The 23,521-nt window shown below is 42.9% G+C and overlaps 1 protein-coding gene and 1 long non-coding RNA gene across 2 annotated transcripts; one reads left to right on the top strand and one right to left on the bottom strand.

Moving 5' to 3' along the window:
• Window positions 1-9,588: 9,588 nt before the first annotated feature.
• LOC115337774 (butyrophilin subfamily 3 member A1-like) lies at window positions 9,589-18,924 on the bottom strand. Its single transcript, XM_030006175.2, is given in 7 exon segments — window positions 9,589-10,133; window positions 10,622-10,648; window positions 15,216-15,314; window positions 16,269-16,553; window positions 17,280-17,324; window positions 17,327-17,635; window positions 18,852-18,924. Coding segments are annotated over 7 exon segments (1,383 nt in total).
• Window positions 11,308-13,837, top strand: LOC121233096. Its single transcript, XR_005931880.1, has 3 exons — window positions 11,308-11,395; window positions 12,999-13,073; window positions 13,366-13,837. It is a non-coding gene; the product is annotated as an uncharacterized LOC121233096 (long non-coding RNA).
• Window positions 18,925-23,521: the final 4,597 nt, after the last annotated feature.

Here is a 23,521-nt window from a genome sequence, read left to right as displayed (position 1 = left end):
TGCAGTATCCAAGTGAAAAGAGAGTACCTTTGCTTGCTTGGAGAATGCCAAAGTACATGATATGTCTTAATTGCTGCATACCTGACTGTTGAGCAATCCGTGGACTGCGTTCCCCATCAGTGGTCACAAAAGAAGGTGGCGGTTGTCCACAGAGTATCTCAATGGAGCTTTCTATATAAAAAATATTGTCCTTCTCCTGCAGAATGCTTGTCTGGGCCAGTGAAGATAGATCTTCTCCTTGGGGATTAACCCACATCACTTTGGGCTTTACATAGGAGCCTCTTATTTTGCCCTTGTATGTACAAGTGCCTGACTGTGGCACAGTAATTCCATTCATGGAACCTGTAACAGAGGCAATTTAACACCACAACATCTGGCACAACACAGAAATAACAAGTATGCCATGAAAGAGATCTCATAGAACACCTGTGCTTTTGTTGTTCTTTCATTTCTAATCAAAACCATCTGGCTTTTGAGCACTTCATTTTTAACAATTCCACACTGGAGAGAGTCCTATGAGCTTTCTGTGTGTAAGAGTGAAACTGCTGAAATAAATGAAAACAGACAGGATTGTGTACAAGAAGCTCTTCCCAAACCCTAAGTGATACAGCCTGTCGCTTCAGGTATGAAGGTAAAAAACCAGAAGTGATGCTGAAGAGATAACAATACTAATGGTTCAGACTGTTAAAAATACAGGAAAGCTATGAGCCCCTTAAGCTATGGCTGAACTCGGCCCAAAGAGGCAGAGCAGTGAGAAGATCACTCTCAGTGCTTTCCTGGGGTGTCGTTTCATGGTGTTCCCCTGAAGATGCCACAAGGCCAACCCAAACCTCTGTCACCCGACAGCAAAGATTTCTCCTGAAGGGTAAGATTCTGCTGGATGCTTGCGGCTTCAGGGAAGGTGCTGAGACCTGTCCAATTTCAGCTCTTCTAGCAATAATGGAAGGCTCTGATTCCCTCAACAAAGCAGATGCAGGTGTAAAAATGTGACCTACCTGATAGGCTTATCTTGGATTTGTTGAGTTTGACTACACACACCACATCTACATTATCACAAGGCACTGTGATGATGCTTTGCACCGTGAAATGGTCTCTCTCACTCCAGGTTACGTTGGTCTTGGCCTCCACATTTATTGTGTCTCCTCCATAGTTCATCCAAATGACTTCAGGCTTTGGGTACCATTGTTTTGACTTACACGTGTAGCGACACATACTCTCCTCTTGCAGATCCCTGTTCAAAGTTGGCTTATACCCAATTGCTGTAACAGTTAGTCAATGAGTATGAAACAGAGTTAGAGTTATTGCAAAACAACGACAACAACAACAAAATAAACCAACAAAACTCAGAAAGGCTCAGTATGTTGCTCTAAAAATTCATAGCTCATAAAACCAACCACACCTGGTCACATCAAAGGGGCCATTTACCTGGACTCCAACAATGGTGGGCACTAGGGCATTTTATCACAGAGATACAGTGAACCCCAGGGAGCCTGGATGATCAAAGGTCAGGAAGATATCTGGGAGTTTGCAAAATAGATGAGCACTCTTGTATTGGGTCTGGCTGAGGTGGAGTTAATTCTCCCCATAGCAGCCCTCATAGTGCTGTGCTTTGTATTGGTAGCTAGAAAGGTGTTGATAACACACCAGTGTTTTGGCTACTGCTGAGCAGTGCTGGCACAGCATCAAGGCTGCCTCCCCAACATTTTTGGCCCCCCCCCCCCAATGGCAGGCTGGGGCTGGGCAAGGTCTTGGGAGGGGACATAACCAGGACAGCTGACCTAAACTGACCAAACAGCTATTCCATACCATATGACGTCAGCTCAGCTATAAAAGCTAAGTAAAGGGAGATGGAAGGGGGGCATTTTTGTCTTCTGGAGCAACCACTATGCATACTGAAGCCCTGCTTCCCAGGAAGTGGCCAGGCATCACCTGCTGATGGGAAGTAGAGAATAACATCATTTGTTTTTCTTTGCTTTCGTGTGCGACCTTTGCTTTCACTTTATTAAACTGTCCTTATCTTGACCCATGAGCCTTTTGTTATATTTTCTCCCCGCTGTCCAGCTGAGGAGGGGGAGTGATAGAGCGGCTTTGGTGGGCACCTGGTGCCCAGCCAGGGTCAACCCACCACAACTCTCCACATCTCTGAGGGGGATATGATACAGGTCTATAAAAAAGGAATGGTGTGGAGAGGAAGAACAGCAACAAATCTTTCCCTGTCTTGTCCAACACCAAAAGAGGAGGTATCAAGTCAGCCTAGTACATGATAGGTTCAAAAGAAAAGAAATTAAAAGGGCCTTCACCCATAGCATTGATCTGAGGAATAGACTGATGCCAGATTTGTGGATGCTAGATGTTCTCATGCACTCAAACTAAGCTCCAGAGTGTGACTTGTCCAACGGGAGATCAGATCTGATAAGGTGCTTTTTGGAAGTGCATGTTTGCATTCTGGAACTTTTGGTTTGCATTTCAGACAGGTCTTCTGAAATGGAGGATTTCTAATGAGGAGGGAAAAGGGGCCTTTACCATATCATTATGTGCACTGCACATCAGTGAATACCCTCCCTAATAGCTCTGAGTAATTGTTTTTTCATTTTACAAAGCAAAACAGCCCTAACTGGAGAGGCTGAAAATTCATAATCCCAGAAGAGAAAACAACTCTAGGTTGTTTATATAGGGGTCTTCAGCACCTATATCGGGATTTATCTAAGGATTTTCAGCATCTTAACACAGATGCCGTGTTGCACTATTTCCCACATGACAAACCACATGCCCTGTCCCCCTCCGTGCCCAGCTTTTAGATATTCAGAATTGAAGCAAGTCTTTCCAGCTACTTCCTCCATCTTTGCTTATTTTCTCATTTTTCCAAGTAACTGTTACACCTGATGGAGCCCTGCTTTCCTGGAGATGGCTAAACACCTGCCTGCTGATGGGAAGTAGTGAATGAATTCCTCATTTTGCTTTGATTGTGTACACAACTTTTACTCTACCTGTTAAACTGTCTTTATCTTAACCCATGAGTTTTCATACTTTTACCCTTCCGATTGTCTCCTCCATCCGACCGGGGCAGGGAGTGAACTAGTGGCTGTGTGATGCTTAGCTGCCTACTGGGGTTAAACCATGACAAAGTCTCAGCTGTCCAGCAAGGAATAGGCAAAGCCACAGAGTCATGATGGGAACTGAACTCAGCATGGTCACAGCAGGTTGCATTTCACTGTGAAAATCTCCCTGCTTACCTGTGACATCAAGGTGAGTAGTAGCCTCCTGCCTGACAACACTGCCATTCACTGCACAAACATAGGTCCCCTTGTCAGTTATTTGCACTTGCCAGATAACCAGAAGGAGTGTTCTTCTCTGCCAGAGTCCCACAATCCTCCCCTGTTCTTCATCCTGGCACTGCTCCACCACCCCACCCAGGCTGGAGGAAGAGCATAGTGGAGAATCCCTCCCCTTTTCCATTTTGTACCAGAGCACTCTCGTGTTAGAAGGGATACTGTCTGTCAGCTGGCAGGACAGAGTCACTCGCTCTCCAACACGGACAACCGCAGGTTCGATGCTGATGGTGATGGGCACTTCACCTGCAAGGAAGAGGTGGGAGCAAATGTATTGGCTTTCCCTGCGAGTGTAATCCTTCCATAGAAAGAAGAAAGCCACATGTGTTAGCTGAAACCAAAGCAGGAAGCTGAGCTCTAGGTTAGAGTCTCATAGTACCTTACAATAGTGAGGACAGGGTCTTGAGTCATTGCTACCACCTCCTCCAGGCACAGACGTGCTTCACAGTTACCAAATTTCCTGGGTTTATATACGTCAGCTGTGTTACGTACCCATGGAGCATACTCATGGGCACTGTGGGCAGTGGTTTATTCAGGAAGACAGTAGGTACGCTGGTGCGAGGACTGCAAACCAAAACTCACCGAGCTAGGAGCAAGTCACCACACGAGGTGCAAAGATCTATGCAATGATCTATGCACTCCGCAAATTTACACCCTGCAAAGCAATCTGTACAGGCTCTTGCTCTCCACAGGCCCTGGCTCTGTGACCCAGGAGACACTGAACATGCCTCCCTCTTGTCTGTAGTAAGATAATACACCTATGCTCCTTCCCTGAAATAGCTGACACCCCAGCGCAGGACTGGGGTGTCTCACATCATCAAGATGGCTGAAGTTACCCCAAACTTGGGCTTGGAGGTATGAGACACCGCATACGATGTACAGTGCATTTGTTCCTTTAGGGACTATGAACTGAAGTGCAGGCATGATATCTTAGGAGAACTGGCTAGCTGGATACAGGAGGGAGTTTCTTACCTGTAAACCACTTTCTAATTAAAACACATGTTAGAAGAGCAAAGAACAGGACTAGTACAAGCTTCCTTCCTGAGCACTTATTCCATAAATCCTCCAAAAACATCCTGTGGGTCAAGTCAAATTGCTTCTATTCCCCCTGGAAATGGATGATGTGCTGTAAAAATGAGAAAGAATTCCCAAGAGGAATGAAACAGAAAGCAATGAATCTTGCTAAAGACAGAAACACAAAGGCAGCACCTGGCTCTGCCTGCTGTGTTCAGATCCTGTGGGACTGCGTCATATTGGTGGGGTCACCCACAGCTCTTGGCTCCTTTCTCTGAGGGAAAAGCTGCCCATTCCCACTCCCTGACAGTCCCTATTCTTCGTCACAGGATCATTTGACTTCAAACTGATTTAGATGGCAGGCCAGAAAGTCCAGGATGCCCACTGCCAGCCCTGTACGCATATTACTCGGCTCATGCAATGAATCTCTTGTTGCATGTGTCTAGGAAACTGGGCCATGCATTGTACTTCCCAGCCTACTTTGATTATGCAGCAGTGCATTACTTGGGTAGGAACACTTTCCTGGATGAGGATGTGACAGAGAATAACAGAAAATGCTGCTTTTGCTTCATTACAGATGAGCAGCTGTGATCCTCATGCATAAATGAGGGAGAATGGGAGCAACTGCCTGGTCTGGTTCTCCCAGTCTCCTCGGAAACTTTTCCAGGGTCCCATCTTGGAAGGCCTGAGAAAAGCAAAGTATTCCACAGAGATGCAACACTGCAGCTCATCTGTGCCCAGTCAGTTGTGACTTTACTCCCCGCAGCCACTCTCTTCTGTCTTTTACAGTTCCTCACACAGCCTGGCTAAATCAATCAGCACACCCCATTCCCTATCTCTATGGCTGCGTTATCTTGCACCTGCAGTTTATCTTAACTCCCAACAAACTTGCACTCTTGTCTTAGCAGAAAACGTTGGTGAACTCCTGAAGGGCAGAAAAAGAGTTGTTTGCTAGGGCAATAAAACTGGAGGAACTGTTAGTGCTGTAAGGAAGCATCTGGGGAGTACACCATGGCTTGCAAGGGTCTAGCGTTTACTCTAAATGCACAGAGGATAAGAGGGAGGCAATGCAAGCACAGTGCAGGAGAACAGCAGACATCATACTAATCACCTGAAAGGCAGGTTAGAGGACAATAAGGCATGCCCAGGGAAGCCCTCTCCCTTTGTTTTACTGAACCCCAGAGTCACACTGAGCTGCTTGGCACTAAAGCTCATCTACATATCAAAATACACAATTACCCACATTCTGAATACCAACTGGCATTTACAACATCTTTTCATAATAGTCTATCTGAGGGACAGAATACTAACATTTATGTCTCAACCATTCAACATTTTGAATGAATTAAACCAGCAAAATTTATATCTGGCTGTCACTGTTTTGTATATGTTTTGCCCTCTTCTTCTACAACCCTTAATTCCCTGCTGGGCTAAATATTTATACCTATATTACAAAGATCATTCTAATAGATGTTTACCATTCCAAAGCAGAGGATGTTTTACATTTTCAATCAACCACATTGGAAGAACACTATATAGCAACAAAGTACCAGTTCAATGAGATAAAGTGACTAAAACCACAGTACAAATCTCAGAGCAGTACCTGATTAACGAACATACATTCTCATAGGTTTAGTTATTAAAATGCTCCTTCCTTACTAACGCTAAGGTATCCTCCACTTTATTCCTTCTCATTCATTAATCCTCCGATCTCACCTGTGAAGTAGTAAATAGAATACACCTACTCAAAAAGACATCTAGAATATATTTTTTTGCTATTTTCATTATGCATCCTTTCTAGCATTAAAAAGGTCTTGTGCTCTTACCTGTGGGAAGGAGTGTCTTGGCTAGAGATTTTAAAAAATACAGGAAGGAACGAGATGACTCAAGTTACCACTGAAGTAGGAGGAGCAATTCTGCACTACTGAGAAAATGATAAGAACTGCCTTTCACCTGTTGGTGAACTCAAGAAGTCTGATAGAAAATGATAGGTAAATATGAGAGACTTATTTGGGGGGTGTATTGGGTGTCTGTGGCCATGTTTTGGGAGCAGGGGGGTTGCAAGGGTGGCCTCTGTGGTAAAAGTGAGGGGCTGCTCCCATGTTGGACACAGCTGATTCAAGCCGGCGGCAAAATGGACCTGCCCCAGGCCAAAGCTGAGCCAATCAGTGAAGCTAGTGGCACCTCTGAGAAGACCTGTTTATGACGGGGCAAAATGCAGCACGACAGTAAGGAAAAAATGTGACAGAAACAATCCTGCCAACACCAAGGTCAGAGAAGGAGGAAGGGGAGGAGGTGGTCCAGGTGCCAGAGCAGAAATTCTCCTGCAGCCTATGGAGAGTGGTGGAGCAGGTACCCACACTGGACCCGTGGAGGTCCCTATACTGCAGCAGAGTGGATATTCTCTGAAGGAAACTGCAGCCTGTGGAGAGCCCATGCGGGAGCAGGTTTCCCACGCTGGAGCAGGGGAAAGTGTGAGGAGGAAGGTCTGGCAGAGGGGAACCATTATGGACTGACCACAACCCCCCATTCTCTGTCCCACTGTGCCACTTGGGGTGGGGGAAGGTAGAGGAGTCAGGAGTGAAGGAGTGAAGTTGAGCCTGGGAGAAAGGAGCATGGCGAGAAGGTGTTTTAGGTTTTGTCTTTCTTTCTTACTATCCAAATCTATTCTAAGTAGCAGTAAATTACATTAATTTTCCCCAAGTTGAGTCTGTTTTTCTCATGGTGGTATCAGACTTGACCATCTGGAGAAAGACTCTGAAGGAATGAAAAAGACCAGGAGGCAGGTTCTTCCATGGATTTTGGAGACTCCTTTGACTAGCGATTGTGTAAAGACCCATGCATGGTGGGAGGCATCCTGTTACTGTTTTCCATGAGCCTGCTCCATGCCATCCACCCAGATCAAAGCATTTGTGGGGTATAAGAGGTTTGCTACACACTACAGGCTGCCCTTTTCTCATAATCAACTCTCTGGTCTTGCTGATCACGCAAAAGTTTGCCTACATGCTGCCATCACACTGGTAATGACATGGTATTCCTTGGATTGAAACCACTCTGCATTCTCTAAGCTCCGTTCACTGGTGTAAATCTGTTCATTACCCTTCTATTCTGGGACCAACCTTTTGCCTGATGCACCCTGTTCAGGAAGGGAACACATCCATTGGACACCTGAATCCCGTTGAGCAGGCTCCTTGCTGCCCCACTGGAAAATCAGGATGCATTGGGCAAAGGTGATAACTTCAAGGTGACCGGCTCAGCTGGAGATTTCTACTGGACAGACACACTGAATAAAGCCCAAGTTGAGGGCACCTAAACTGAAGCAAATCTATATCACTCTACATTCATGTATAACTCATATATTAATTATCATATACTCATTATCATATACTCCTCATGTATTAACTCATATAACAACCTCTTTTGGTCTTCTGAAAAGTTGATAACCATTCTGCTCTGTCGCTCCTGCCTCCTCACACATCTCTCCTGCTCAGCATGGGTCCTCTCCATGGGCTACAGTCCTTCAGGATCAATCTGCTCTAGCATGGGTCGTCCATGGGCTTCAGTTCCTGTCAGGAGAATCTACACCAGGGTGGGCTCTCCACAGGCTGCAGTTCTTCAGGATAAACCTGCTCCAGTGTGGGCTCTCCAGGGATCGCAGCTCCTTCAGGGAATATCCACCTGCTCCAGGGTTGGGTTCTCCATGGGCTGCAGTGTGAATACCTGCGCCAGCATGATGTCTCCGCAGAATGCAGGGAAATACCTGCTCCATCATGGATTCTTCCAAAATTTCTGTGGGCTGCAGGGCAGTCTCTGCTCTGGAGCCCAGAACCTTCTTCTCACAGAGGCCACCCCTGCAGCCTCCCCGCCTCCAGCTAAAAAAACCTTGCCATGTAAACTCAAAACAATTTCTAACTGGAATTTGACCATTTTGACGCAAACAGCTCTGAATATTTTTCAAGCCAAATAGTTCAGAGACTGCAAAAAAGTTTTATTCTCCCCTCAGGCAGCCAAAATTTAACCAAGGCAGCTGTGAAAACAGGAAATAAAATGAAAAGAAAGTGCAGATGGTATTAAGATCAGTTTGCGTACCATTTATTATAAAGGTTTTGTGTAACTTTTTCATGCATGGTGAGACCTTTAGGAATTTAGTCACAGGAGGTCAGAAGAGGAGGAGGTGCTCCGTGAGCAGGCACCTCCCTGAAGGGATTGCAGCTCACGCTGGAGCAGGTACACCTCTGAAGGGAGTGCAGCCCATGGAGGACCCACACTGGAGCATAGGAAAAGAGTGAGAAGGAAAGAGTGGTAAAGAGAAACCACTATGTCATGACTCCAACCCCTTGCACTGCTTGTTGCCCAACTGGAGAGACTGAGTGTAACCTTTGGTGATAGAAACCTTTGGTGAGGGGAGAGGTGTCTGGAATTGAGCCTGGGTGTGAAGCTGAGCCTGGGAAAGGGTGAAAGGTGATGGAAATGTTTGTCTTTTTTTCATTTCCCAATACCCAAACCAGTAATTGAATCCTTCTGCCAATTGGTAGTAAACTAAGTTAAATTCCCAAGTCTAATCTCTTTTGCCCGTGACAGCAATTGGTAAGTGATTTCTTGGGGGAGTAGGGAGCGAGCATCTCTGCTGGGGCTTGGCTGGTAGCCAGGGTCAACCCACCACAGTGATGCAGACAGATGAGGTATGCTCAGTACCCTGCCAAACGTTAGCACACTCTTGGAAAACACAATCTCTCTTTTAACTCCTTTTCCTATCTTGAATTTTCCAAGGAGCTTAAAATTGAAAAGAAAAGTTTTCAAAACAACACTCTCGTCCTTCAAAATACCTTTATTTCATTTCTTGATACAAGAATGGTAGCAGTTGGCTTGCCTAACTTTAGGGATGGCATTCAACCTAACATAAACACAGAACATGGAGTATGAGTCATGTTGCCTAGAGGAGAAGGAAAGACAGGCTATATAACTTCACCTAAATTACAATTCTATCTTCAAGCAACTGAAACCATTGCTGTACTGATAAGACTTTCATGGCCTGTAATGGGAATTCAGACTCCTGCCTAGGTTTTTCTGAATCGGATCCCAATCTTCTTTCGACTAGCTGATTCTTTTTTCCTTTCTCATTTTTTCCCCCTGTTTCAGCTTCAGGTTTCTTCTTATTTAATTTTACATTACTGATGTCTGAGAAGTAGCTTTTCCCTTCTTCTTTCCACTGAACTGTCTTTCCCTAATCGACTAGATCTCACAGTCATATTTCAAGAAGCTTTAATGGGACAGGGGTTAAGACTGGGCGGATAAGAGGTGTGAGCGTCCCTTCCCTTTTGGATAGAAATGGGTAAAACATTTCTGCAGGTTCCTTTCCAAGCCTTAGAGGCATTCTCACCATGACGCCCATCTGCTCTGTGTCATAAAAGTTCACTTGCCCTTCCTCCAAGTCCAGCAGCACACCGATCACTGAATTACCCATCTGCTGCTTCGCAATCCTGTGGTCTCCTTTGCTAGAGAAAATCTCTCCCTGGGAGCTGTGCAGAGCCCAGAAGTCCTCCCCGGGAAGGGTCCCTTCCTCCTCCTCTCTCCCTTTCTCCCTCAACACCCCCAGCACCCAGTCCTGCTGCTGGCCCACCTCCACCTCCCAGTAGTGTTTCCCAGCTGCAAACCCTTCCTTCCCCAGCAGGACAGGGACTGTGGAGGGAGCGTTTGGGCCAGCAGGTTCAGACGTGTTGCTCTCCACATCTGGAGTCCCCGGCACCTGCAGCGCCAGGACTCGGCAGTCAGGATCCACAGTAATGGGAACTGGAGGGGAAAACGAGAATCATCCGATGAGCAGAGTGGCCCAGGGACCTCTCTCCCCATGGGGCTACGTGTTGACGTGTTTGAGGGTCTGAGTGGTCCTGGTGCGATTCAACAAAGAATTTAAGCATTCCCCAGGACAGGGCATGCAATCACTGATTGATGCACCTCAGAGCTGTCACAGCCATGTCCCCTTTCAGGGCGCAAGTCCACACGCTGTGCCATAAATCTCTTTTTCTCTTTTCCATACAGCCATCCATCCTCTCCAGAATTGTGTCCACATCCCACCCCACAGCTCGACACCTTTCAGCAACTCCTTCTCTCAGTCTTCCCAACAGCCACATCCCAGCTTCATTAGCCTGTTAACCAAGCCAGGCATATTCCTGTGACTCCAGCTAGTCGGTCTATCTCCAACATCATGGCATTGTCATTTCAGGGTGGCTTGGACAGATGGCCACTGCATTTTCACACCCTTCCTCCTGCCAGCTTACCTGCGCAGCTCCGGGCTTCCCAGAAATCTACAGAAAGGAAAGAGAGCAGTGTTTTATGAATCCATTGGGCAGCCAGACACTTATCAACCTACAGTATTTCTGTCTATCGATGTGCAATTATTGTCATTACTGTGATTCTGCCCCGGGGTTGACTTTACTTAATGCACCAGTACATATAACAAAAAAATAAAACTTTTAAACCACTTACCCATCTCAGCTTCGAATGTCTCTGAAAGAGAAAGATGTTCTAGTTATTAACACTTAATTTGTGAGGGTTTTTTCAATGTCGGACAACACCTAACAATAGAAGCTCAAGCAATGACATGAGACAGTCTGCTGATTTTTTTTTAATTTGTGTGGTTTAAACTTTTGAGACTTTGTTGCAAGGTGAGGCACACAAACTGGGTCTCTCAAGAAGGTCTGAATTTCTTTACATTTGGCAAGCATTTTAGAGGACATTAGGTCAGCCAGTTGGGCTATGTGGAGGAAATCTGTTTCTCAGCTGTCATCATAACGGTTCAGGCGGACGTGATTTGTAAGAAAAAAACACATGATGCAACATAGTTTTCTGTAGTTTTGGTGTAGTTTTTCGGTAAGAAAAACTCCCAATAAGGAAGATTATTCATTATTCATAGAAGACTTCCAGAGAGGTCTTATAGCAGCTGTGTGACAAATTTCTTGAAGGAAAAAATTGAACCTCACTGTGAGGAGATATTTACATTGGCTTCACCCTCACAGAAGACCTATCTGAACACTTGCTTTATTTTTTATGAGGTTTGTAAAAATGTAAGATTTATACAAGGTGTTTTCTTACCAAGGATCTTTCTCTTTTGCGACACTTCTGTAAAAGAATAATAAGTGAAATGAAAACTCGAGGAGATAACGATCAAAAGGTGAGATCTGAAGGAAATAATTCTATCCCTGTGCAAATTCTCAAATGATTTTTTCCCTTAAAAATTGCCATGTGAAAACTTGTCAACTTAAATTCTTAAAAGCATATGTTGTTGATAAAGGTCAGGTGTAAATTAACACAGCTATACTGCACTGTTCCTATGCTCTAGAGTTATGGCACTCTTTTTTTTCTTTTTCTGACCCTTCTTCCCTTAGTTGTACACCTCCAGTGCTGTCTGAAGCGGTGTGCCCTGGGTGGGAAACCTCATGGCATCTCAGCACAATCTAGGTATCCTACTATAAATAGCTGAATTTCAACCCAAATGAACACAGTCAGAATAGCTTGGTATGCAGGCTTAGGTGACCAAATGCAGGTGTCTATTTTTGAGTTCTCTAGGTGCCGTTAGCAATATTGCTAATCAATATTGATGGCACTGACAGTATCCTCCTTATTGTGGCATAAGTTGCCCAATGTTATTTGTCTACTGCCTATTCATAGGCACAAGCTGTGTAATGTTATTTGAGATGCCCTAAAGTCTCCTCCCTGGCATTGAGGTGGCCTACTCATCCAAAAGGAGTTGACCTCCAGGAGGGTCTTCGCTGTATGTGTCCTCTCCAGGTGGGTATCTGAGTTGAGGGATGAAGCAGGAAGACAGGGGGAAGCATGACATGGCATTTTCCTTAGTGCTCATTTTGTATGTAACTAAACATCCAAGCCAATATTCCTCAGGGTACAGTCCGAGCCGTACATTTTTGGCTTTGTGATGCTGGTTACAGCTGTTTGAATAATTTGACCAGAAAGTAAAAAACGAACAGGAGCAGTAGGTCAGAGCTTCAAGAAATCTCACTACAGTCAGCAAGACTCCAGGCAGAGAGATTACACAGGAGCAGAAAAGTATCACAAGCTTCTTAGAAGTAGAGCCACAATAAGTAATATTTTTCAGCAGTGACTAAAAACGAAATAGAAGTAACAGCCATTTGAATAAAGGCAAGCTGCTATGCTTTTTTATGAAGTAGCTTTTTTTTTTTCTCTCTTACATACCTGCTTCTCTGTTTGTTTTCTTGTGTATTTCTAAGATGATCAACAAACAAAACAAAAAAAGGAAGGAAAAAAAAAACATTATTGGCTGGCCAGTTGGTTTAATTTACAAGTTTAAAATGATGAGACAAGCTTTTAAATTATTTCGTTGTCCTCAATTACTAAAGCTCCAACAAGTTATTTGAAAATGGATCATTTTTTAATTTATAATCAAACTTGAAAGCAGGTCACAAAAATGTTTTCTAAAGGGAACAGACGCATCCAGAAGTACTTCATATGAAAATCTACATCTCATTTGCTCTTTTGGGGTTGTAAATAGTATGCACCCTAGAAGTACTAAAAGGAACAGTAGAAGTGTGTCCTTACCTAGTTTTGCCTCCAAGGATACTTTTTCTGCAAGAAATTATACATGGTTATTAATAATGTATAAGTTTCTGTTTCTCTTAGCTGACTACAAAGACAAGACCCTCAGGAACACCCAGAGACTTCTATCACTTTAGAAACTTAAATTGAATCTCACTGGTAAGTTGAAAGGCCAAAATGAGATAACGGAGTTCCTCTAGACTATGTCTTGTTTACTGTTATCATTATTTTACAAGAAATGTACGCTGATGACACACAGAATTTGCAGAAATTGCAGCAGAAATTGTTACTTGTTTCTTCAGGCTAGACTGGATTGAGAGGATCAGAGATGAGAGTTTGATGAGCTTGATGAGAGCATCAGAGTCAAAGCCACGGGGTGCAATTTAGCAGTGAACAGTTCAAGGCTTGTTATTTAAATCTTTTTTTCTCTAATAATCTTGGGAATTATTAGCAGGTGAAAACAGAGGAGGCAAAAGATCAGAATACATGGATTACTGTGATCCAGCCGTGCAAAAAATGGAGCATAAACCTGGCATAGAACAATGGCATTTTCAGAGCAATTACAGCATTGATATGGTTATACCTCAAGATATTAGTGCAGTCATACTAGATCACGGTGTATCAGTCTGTTCACCATCTTGCAAGCATCAGAGGATTACCCTGAGTGATGTACTCTACTTCAGGCTACCTATGGAGGGGTCAATACTTTTTAATTATAAAGGACAATGTGACCAATTGCCATCAAATCCTTTATGCCGATAAGGAATGCTGCTTTGGAGATTCATGTCCAAGAAATCAAAAGGCCCTAGAACAGTGTGTTTGATTTTATGTTTTCAAGAAATCCTCACAGTTTTCAAGGAGCATTTACCTTTTACCATGTTCTCCCTCAAGTTTACTGGAAAAAAAAAATATTGCAATATTAATTATTGACTCTCTCAAAAGAATAAAGCATAAATTATACCAGTCAAAGGATCTGGAAAGCTAGTTGGAAGTTGAACCCATCAGTTCTGTAGAAAAATTAAGCCATTTTAACAGAGGGTTATGGAAATACCAGAAGACCTTAGAAATACCCAAAGAAAAAAGAGCTACTGGAACAGCAACCAATTTAGTGAAGAAGCCCCTCTACAACCTCACATCTGGAGAAATGATAGAGGCAAGGAGAACTTCCACGTGCAAGTAGGTAAGCAGACAAAAAAAGTTTCTATTGGATTCACCAGCTGATGCTGACATTGATAGGACAAGGGGTAATGGCTTTAAACTGAAAGAGTGTGGATTTAGATTAGATGTAAGGAAAAAAATTCTTCACTGTGGGGGTGGTGAGGCACTGGAACAGGTTGCCCAGAGAAGTTGTGGATGCTCCATCCCTGGCAGTGTTCAAGGCCAGGTTGGATGGGGTTTTGACCAGCCTGGTCTAGTGGAAGGTGTCCCTGCCCGTGGCAGCAGGGGTTGGACTTTAAGTTCCCTTCCAACCCAAACCATTTGATGATTCTATGGTTTCAGTATATGTATATTCTTGTCTTGAGGAAGAGTGAGCTCTGGAGCAATACAAGCCACTGACTGTATTGTTGTATTGGAGTCCATACAGCAGGAGAGTACCCCAACTTGTCTGTGCTGACAAGAAGATCTGCCTAGGAGTGTAAGAAGCAAAGCTCCCTGATTAAGCAGCAGTGGTAGTACACAGAGCTGAGCAGGGTCCAAATATCCCCACTTCAGCATGGTGCTCTGAAAAACTGAAATACTTAAATGTTGATCATGCCTGCATTATTATCACACCTATAATACTGCTTCTAAGACTGTTGCTGGCTCAGAAGCATAAACTTTTCTCCTCAAATATGTTCGTGTGGGTTTATATTTAGCTGCTTCACTACTCACCTGCTTTACGGCATTGTGTATAACTACCTGGAAAAACAAGAAACTTTTTTAATTTTTGTTTTTATTTTTTAAACAAGATGTGTATTGAGAATATTGAAGTAAAACCTCAAACTTTCTCATTTTAAAATGAATTTTTTTCAAAATCCACTATTCTAAAAGCTAAAATCATATTCTGTGTCTGTAAATATCTGTGATCATACAAAATGGCATCTCATAGAAGTGACCTCCCTGTAAAAGATTCTCTGTGCATTCACACACATGCAACCCCCCCACCCTACTCTACATTTAACTATATGTTTGTTAATTTTGTCTCTCTCCCCCTCATTCCCATATGTTTGTTTCTGAATCTGTTACTTAAGTTTTCATTAACTGTGGTTTGCATTGTAGGTTAAAACTTGCATATCAACTGTTGTAGGTGGAAATACTTACTGTGTAGTTTATAACCGATAGCAGCAATAACAGCTATATTAAGAAATAAAATTACAAGGAACGCCATCATCCAAGGTGAAGTGGAAGGAAAGAAGACATCTGTAAAATATAAATGGTGTTACTTTCACTGCATGTTTGTGAAACAGCTATGACAGGCTCCAGCGGCCAAAGCATATGCATCCAGCGCCATTTTATTTGCTGTACTGTATGCTTTACAGTCTCCTCCTGCCACCCCTAAAGGTTGCAGGTCTCCCTTGAAATCCAAAACATCCAAAGTTCTGCTCTGCCAGCTATACCAGGCCATCGGAGATAGTATCAGATGCCTATGTGCAGGCAATCAAACTGGGCTCCTGCACTGCATACACCCATACTCCAACTGCCACGGGTAGAGGCATGTTTGGAGAAGGTACCTCTTTATGAGGGAGATGTGCTGAGAAGCCCATCTCCGATGCCAGTATTTGCACTGTTGAGCCACATGATGAAGTTTTCAGCAAAGCACAACTGTCCTCAGTGGCATTTCAGATTGGAAAAAAAGGATCCAATTCCCCTTTTGGATTCCCCTTTTGGATTCCCCTTTTGAAATCAAATTGCCTACTTTCCAGACTAGGAATCCATCTAGAGGGAGGCACACACTGAAGCTCAGAGTAATCACGGTGGTGTTAGGGAGAGAGAAGGGGATGGGAACGGACATTCAGCATTTCCTATTGGCATACTCCAGCCGTCTCAGGTCATTGTGCTTGGTATCCTGGCAGCATCATAGGGCCTTTGTTAACCCCATTGGCACTTCTAAATCCTTCCCTCTCCAAACTGGCACAGTGCTCTCAGGTGGCAGCTAACGAGAGCCCTGCATTAGTATTTATAGCTAAGTTGTATCTTGGAAGTAACAAGTGATCTAAGACACAAAGATGGACTTCTTATCATGTTATCCATCTAAACACTAGTCATGTTTGTGCTTGCGCTGGGTGTCCAGGATCACCCCAGGGGCAGTGGAGAGACAACGCACAGCAGCCTACCAAGCAGACCTGACAGTGATTGATCCTGGAGGTCACTCACCTGAAATCAGGACTCGGGATTCACATGTTGCATTGAGTAGGTTATTGACTACCCTGCAGGAGACTTCCTTGTCAGATCCTGGTTCAAGAATCATGGAACTTACAACATCAAAAACGCCTGAAGATGTCTTTGTGCTTTGGGTGGTCACTTCCTCCTTCCGTGTCTGTCCTTTGCTGTTCAGCCAAACTACTTTGGGCTCTGGCAACCATCCCTGTGACTTGCAGGTGAGGCCAATGCCCTGACCCACAGGACCATCCAGGAAAACTGAAGACTCATCACCTTTAGCTATAGAACAGCAAACAAACAAGCTCCAACAACCAGGAGACAAGATATTCTCTCACCAAACAGTACACGGTGGGAAGGTCTTCCCCAGATTTATCTATAAACACAGTGTGTAAATTCATCAGATTTGAAAATTTAGTTCTCATTAAATTGCTGGTAAACAGCTCTTCCTGTGTTACATTAAAATGGGGGCATTTGCACGTAACTTCCCTTTTAGAGTCTTAATAGAGACAGATCTTTGGACTGATTTTTGTTATCTCCATGAACAACTGGAATTAAAATAAAGTAGCATTGCACTGAATGGAAATTTGTTGGTAAAACAAAGTTGGACGACACCATGAATAGATGAAAATTAGAATACTGGACCGAAAATGAGATGATGTATAGGGCAAGAGCAGAAGAAACTGGTTGCAGTACCAAATGCAGCTTTGGTTGCTTCACCTCTGCAAAACCAGACTTGTCTTACTGTAGGATTCATCTCTCTCCAACATTTAAATGTTTTAAAGCTAAGGTGTTGCCTACGCTCCCTCTGCAAGACATGGTAAAAAGACCTCTATGACTGTTCAGAGTCTGCTGGAGACAGAGGTAGCCTAACCTATAGCAGAGGCTGATCTTTCACATGGCTAAGAGCAAGTCAGACGAATCCAGCCCATTGGTACCCCATAGACCTTTCTGATGTTATACAACTGGACAGAGGAAGAAGCAGCAAATGCCTGCCATTCCACTTACCTGCCACATCCAGGTCAACCACTGCTTCATCATACCAATTCTCAAAAAGACACTGCAGGTGTATTTGCCTTTGTCTGAGAGCGTGACATTTTTCAGGTGAAGAGACACATCTCCCTTATTAAATTCAGACCAAAAAATATTTGTCCTGCCCTGGTATGTCTCATCCTCATAAACTGGTTTGTCTGCGTTTTTTCCACCATAAGTGATCACATCAATTTTTTTGGAGTGTCCAGTAAACACCCACTGAACAAGTGGTCTCTCGGGGATTATCTTAATATTCAGCTGACAGGGCAGGATGACTCCTTTTCCAATGACTCCAATGACAGGCTTGTCAGGAGTAATAATTTTATACTGGCCTGCAAGAAAATATAGATGTAAATCTTACCTGTCATAGAATCATAGAATAATAGAACAGTTTGGATTGGAAGGGACCTTTCAAGGTCATCTAGTCCACCCCCCTTGCAATGAGCAGGGACATCTTCAACTAGATCAGGTTGCTCAGACCCCCGTCCAACCTGACCGTCAATGTTTCCAGGGATGGGGCAGCTACCACCTCTACCAGGCGGAGACTGATGGGACAACAGGACTGGAGAGGAAGAAACCCTGTGACAGTGATCACATCACATCTCTGTAGGTCCATATGAGCATATACAAGCACAGTTTTGTAACTGAAGGTCCCTGCCATCCTCTGCCATCCTTCACCACTACCACTTATCCTAAGAACATAGCGTAACTTCAGGCAGATGCTGCTGAAAATACTGAGCTCAGTCTGTAGACTGGTTCAGAGATAGAAATGCCATGTCTATCATGCAGAAAGGCTAGCTCACTTTGTAAAGCTGGAGCTCACAAAGGCAGGATTTCACCTACCTAATTTCAGATGTCCATAGTCTTTTCACTGGGACAGCCGCTTCCAGGGATGAAACACACCACAGGAAGTGTATTTCATTTCAAATGCAGGCAACTTGTTGCAAAATGGCCGTTTTAGTGAAAAAGGACAAGCTTAGTGTTGAGGTTTTAACAGCAAAAATAGTAATGGCCCTTTCCTGAGCTTATTTTGCCCTTCAGTTCAGTACTCTACAGTGGGAGATCCAAAAAGAAACCTAGGTTTTCTCAGCATGGCAAAGTGACAGGGTCAGCCAAGCTGAAAAATGACTCCAAAACAGAGAAAGGAAGCTCCCTGAAAAACAGTTATGGGGGGCCTGTGAATCTATAACCCCATGTTGAAGGTTTAAGTGAGTCTTTAGTATTGCCTAGGCCTTCTGCCATCTGCATGATTGAAGTGTATTAAGATTTCATATAATGCTACTGTTTCATTCTGGCTTCAGAAAATGAGTGGAGGGAATGGTGGGTGTATATATATATGTATAAAAATATGTGTATCTAGATCTATTTTCTATATATATATAAAATCAGGTAATGATACAAATATGTTGCAAATAAAACATGTATTGCCACCCCACCCTCCCCCCCCAATATCTACACTTCTTTTTTTCCTTCTATATCTATCCACTAGCTCTGGAAATTAGGTATCTTTTTAAATCAAATTGTGATTAGAACAGAACCTAGATTTACCTGTGACCAAATGAATTATCTGCAGGAAAAGAATGATGTGAAGAGTTGTCGCCTGCTGGAATTTGGAACCCATTGCCTTGCAGTTTTGTCAGACATCAATAAGCAAAACTTCTGGGGCCAGTCTTACCAGACTCCCGTCATCTTTTCAAGCACAGAACAGAGAATGGGAAGAGCGAATCAAACTAGAGCCATATGTTTCTCTATATACTGCTGTATATGGAGTGACACAAGGACAAATCTGCAGAGGTGTTTAGGTACCTTCAAGTAAAATTAGGAAAATGACAGAATAAGCTGTTTTTAACGAAAGTCAGTCAATTAAGTTGTGATTCTAAGACTTACACTTGGCCATCAGAGAAAAGAGAAGTATTTCTGAGAGACTTAGAACAGTATATTGGGTCTTAAGGGCCCCTCACAGGCCTGGTCCCCAAGCATCCATGAGACACTCAGTGTTCAGGAAACTTGTAGCCAGGATAGCAACATTTTTCTAGATGACATGAGGCTAAATCTAAACCCAGTACGATGTGTCTAACTTCAGACAAGTGAGACCCTGAGGCAGACAGAAGTCTTTAAAAAGCTCCTTTATTTCCAGGTTCTGCTAGAAAGCATCTACTGTGCACTGAAACTCCATATGTTGTTTCTCTTACTCATACTTGCTTGGTCAAAACTTCTGTTGGTGGTGGTGGTTGGAGGAAGGAGCTAGGATTTCTAGAAAGGATCTTCAAAAATGCCCAAAGACAAAAAAAAAAAATCTACGTCATTTCTGTTTTGAGTAAAATGCTTACATGCTTCTAACATTAGCAGATGCACGTGCCATTTGAAACCATGGATTCAACTTGGGAAATTCCTGACCTAAGTAACAGACATTGGCATGTCAAATGATTATTCCAGGACCATATCAGTCAGTACGAGCAGCAATGGGTGAAATTCACCTGCTGTATATGAGTTAAGTAAGTACGTTCGGATACTTGGAGAGAAATACGTACGTAAGGTGAAGCGACCTATCGATTGCTGTAATCACAAAGAAAGTCAGAGAGGATACACTGGCATGCAGATTCTAGGGGTGTAAATTTAGGCACACAGAATCTCACCCAATGTTTCAACAGGTTTTTTTAGTATAAAATGTAAGCACTTCCCTCCACCCAGAGCTTTCCGTGTGACCGCTGAAAAAAATTAGACGGACCTAGACTACTCATGTCACGAAACTCAACATGGGAAGAGACTGGTTTCCTTAGAGCCCAGCAGCATTTCTGTTCATATGCAAGGTCTACAGAACACACTCGGTGCTCACTTCCTTGTGGAGGCTAACCCACATGCGTCTTTGCTTTCCTAACAAAGGAGAAGCATGAAGCAGTAAAGAGTCAAAAAGGAAGCTAGGGATTGTGAGTACAGAATACCAAGCCCATTGTCATAATCTGCACTCATTCATTGCTATTTCTGTTGAAAAATTAACTGTTTACCCAAATGCAAAGTTAGCTTTTCTAAGATCTAGAGTGAAAGAAGGAAAAATAAAAAGGATTAAAAACTGCAGCAAAGCTACAGAGCATTTTCTGTCTTGCTTTTGATGTATTTCTGTTTCACACTCCTCCAAATAAAGCTAAAAGCTCTCAGACACAGGCCAAATATTATTTTTTAAAAAAGGAAAGGCAGAAAATAAATGCCACAGATTTGCACCACTCACCAGCTAGAAAATTTAGCCAAGATTTATTGCTTGCACATACATGAATGCAAAAACTGTTATCCTTTATACCGATTATCTTCAGAATAATTTTATACCTGCGTGATAATTCATTAATTAAGATTACCTACATCATGGTATATATAATAAGTCATATTGGTATATACCTACCAGACAAGCACATAACAAGTCTATATTTCTGACACAAAAAGAGTAAATAAATTTGCTTTCCTAAGTGCAAGTATGTTTCAGAATCAGCACATTGCAATCCTCAAGCCAACCCCATCCATCACAACAGTTTCAGCAAACTATCTCTTTCAAGCAATCTACCAAAAAAACAATTAGCATTTCAGTGACTAATTTCTTTAATAAAGGTTGCTAGCAGGTAGCATCTGATTCAAAATCAAAATCATAGATCTGACGCAGGCATTATGCACTCTTAAGCAAGCAGACTGTTTTATTCATTACAGTAAGGCAGTAAATAAAGAGAAACTTCAATTATCTCTAACAAGTTCATTAAAATGGCACCCACAAATGACTACCGTATTCCCACTGATCCAGGCAAGAGAGAAGCCTTTTTAATTCCAAACTGGAATCATTCCCGGGGGACTGTAAACAGCAAACCACCAGCTCAATATTCATGCAAACCCCTCCAAAAACCTAATCGTGCACAATTCTGTTTCAGGCAGACTTTAATTCCTTACCTGAATAGCAAGATCCAAAGTATCCATTTTAAATTCAGCATGGATTATGGAATTAAGGAACCTTTGGCTTGTATTGCCTGAACACACACACTTTCCTTTTCCATATCTACAGAGGGGATAGACTTCACTAATTTCCTCACTAAAGCTTCCAAGTATTGAAAACTGAACTTTCACCATGAGCAATGTTTTGCCCTTGGGTGCAAGATTCCAGCCGATACCTGCAGATACCAACAACCTATAGTAGGAGATATCCAAAGGCTTGGTTTGCTTACACACCTAGATCCAAAGTACAGCAAGAGGATTATGTTTCAAATCCTTTGCAAGTCATTTTCTAGTATGGCTTTCAGACAATTAAATAAAACTGAGAAAACAGTGTGAATGGGAGGCAGAGAAACCAAAATGGGGTGTTGCATGAGCCCATTACCCACTAGGATGATTTGAAGTTAGAAGTATGAATATACAAGACAGAGACCAGGTAGGAAAACACAGAAATCTTAAAATTGGGCAATTTAGAACTTTAAAGTGCAAGACCTTCTCATTCAATTACACCAGTTCGCTTTATGTGTTAGAAAGAGAGGAAGTTAAGATCTGTAGTGAGCGGGAAAATAACTTGATTTACAAGACTCAGTCCCTTCACAGAGAAAAAGACTAATGAACGTCTAAATGGGGCTCAATTCCTCTTCACTTAAAGGTGGGATGTATCCTGCATACAAAAGTGTTGTAGGCATGGGGCCACAACTAGCTTTAAAAATCTAGGGTTTTTTATGGCCCCCCCAGGCAGGATCAATCATGTTGCAGAGCTGCCTGTCCCTCCTTTGACTGCAGAGGGAGAATAACCATCCAGCTGAGACCTGAAACTTCGTCTTCAAACAGCCAAGGTCACAGCAGCTTAATGGCACCCAGGGAATCCAGGACTGTGATTCCTTTAATCAAATATCGTAGTTTATGATACCATGAGATGAATCATAACTCAAACTCCACTGTCTTTCACAGTCTACGGGAAATAAATGTTTGTTTCACGTGAAGGCTATCTCTGAAAATGCAGGCACCTCTCTCCACAGACATGGTATTCAGGACCATCCTGATAAATTAATGGAAAGCTAAATCTTGAAACGTTGAGGTGGGCTCCCATTATCAAGCTTCTGACCAAAACCTGCAGTTTTCTGATTATTGCTTTGTGCCTCACACACTACATCCTCAAAAATACGCCAGAAATGTTTTTAAAGTTACACATACACCATCTTTAAGCAACAGAGAGATGGAAACTTAGAAGAGAGATTGCTTTCACTGGCTGTACTGTAAAAAAAAAGCTGTAAATGGCAACTTTTCTTCCTAAAGAGTAGCTCCTTTCCTGTGGAAAAGAAAGCACTGTTTTACTGCCTTATTAACTGAAGGGATTGGTTATTTGCTAATTATGCTCCAGTGTGCAGTTGCAGTTCTCTTACAAAACTAGCCAGCTCATATTTTGAGAAGCACTGCTAGATTAGGCTCATATTAGATGATACCAAAACAGCACTTTGTTACCTATCTCAGATAGCTTCTGATAAGTAACAATAAAATCTTCTCAGAAGTTACATGTTAGTTAGGCAGAAAAGACCTGCTGCCAATACTGACACTATGGTGATCTCAGACAACCCTTCCTCCACCTGCATCCCTAACAAAGTTAATTCATGCTTTGTATGTGCCCATTTTCTAGATGGGATCACCACTCATGAGGGTGCAAGGTGGACCTGCAGAATTCTCCTCGTCAATCACGACTCCATCTAGGAAATGTCAAGATTCACATGAGAAAACATCACATTTTGCATTCTCGATGTAATCGTAGGCTCCATCACTCAGCAGGTTCATTTTTGAGCAATTTCCTCCGTGCTTTCTTCAGTTTTGTCTCTGGAAAGACCATCTTGCAAAACTGTTTCATGCTCGTTCAGAAGTCTCCTTTCCTATGTGACTGTAGGATCTAACACAAATGCACTAGTCCCAGATGTCATGGTGTAAAGAGAAAAGAAATATTTTTCTTTAGTTATCTTGGAGGGTGCTTGAGAGTAGGTCCAACTGAGTGTTCAGCAGAACTCAGCCTTGAGTGATGGGGACACTCTTTCTCTTTGTATCAAATGTGCCAGTGGAGGTTCCTAAGAGTTATTTTATTTTATTTTATTTTATTTTATTTTATTTTATTTTCCCAGACAGCATTTCAGCTAGCTCAAGAACTCCAGCTATGCAGTTACTACAGGGAAATAGATTGTGACTGTAGCCCTACTACATAGATTAATTCCCTTGGAATAGCACAAATA

This window comes from Aquila chrysaetos, unplaced genomic scaffold (assembly GCF_900496995.4).
Source record: "Aquila chrysaetos chrysaetos unplaced genomic scaffold, bAquChr1.4, whole genome shotgun sequence".
NCBI classification, from domain to species: Eukaryota; Metazoa; Chordata; class Aves; order Accipitriformes; family Accipitridae; genus Aquila; species Aquila chrysaetos.
This window is presented reverse-complemented; position numbering and strand designations above follow the sequence as displayed.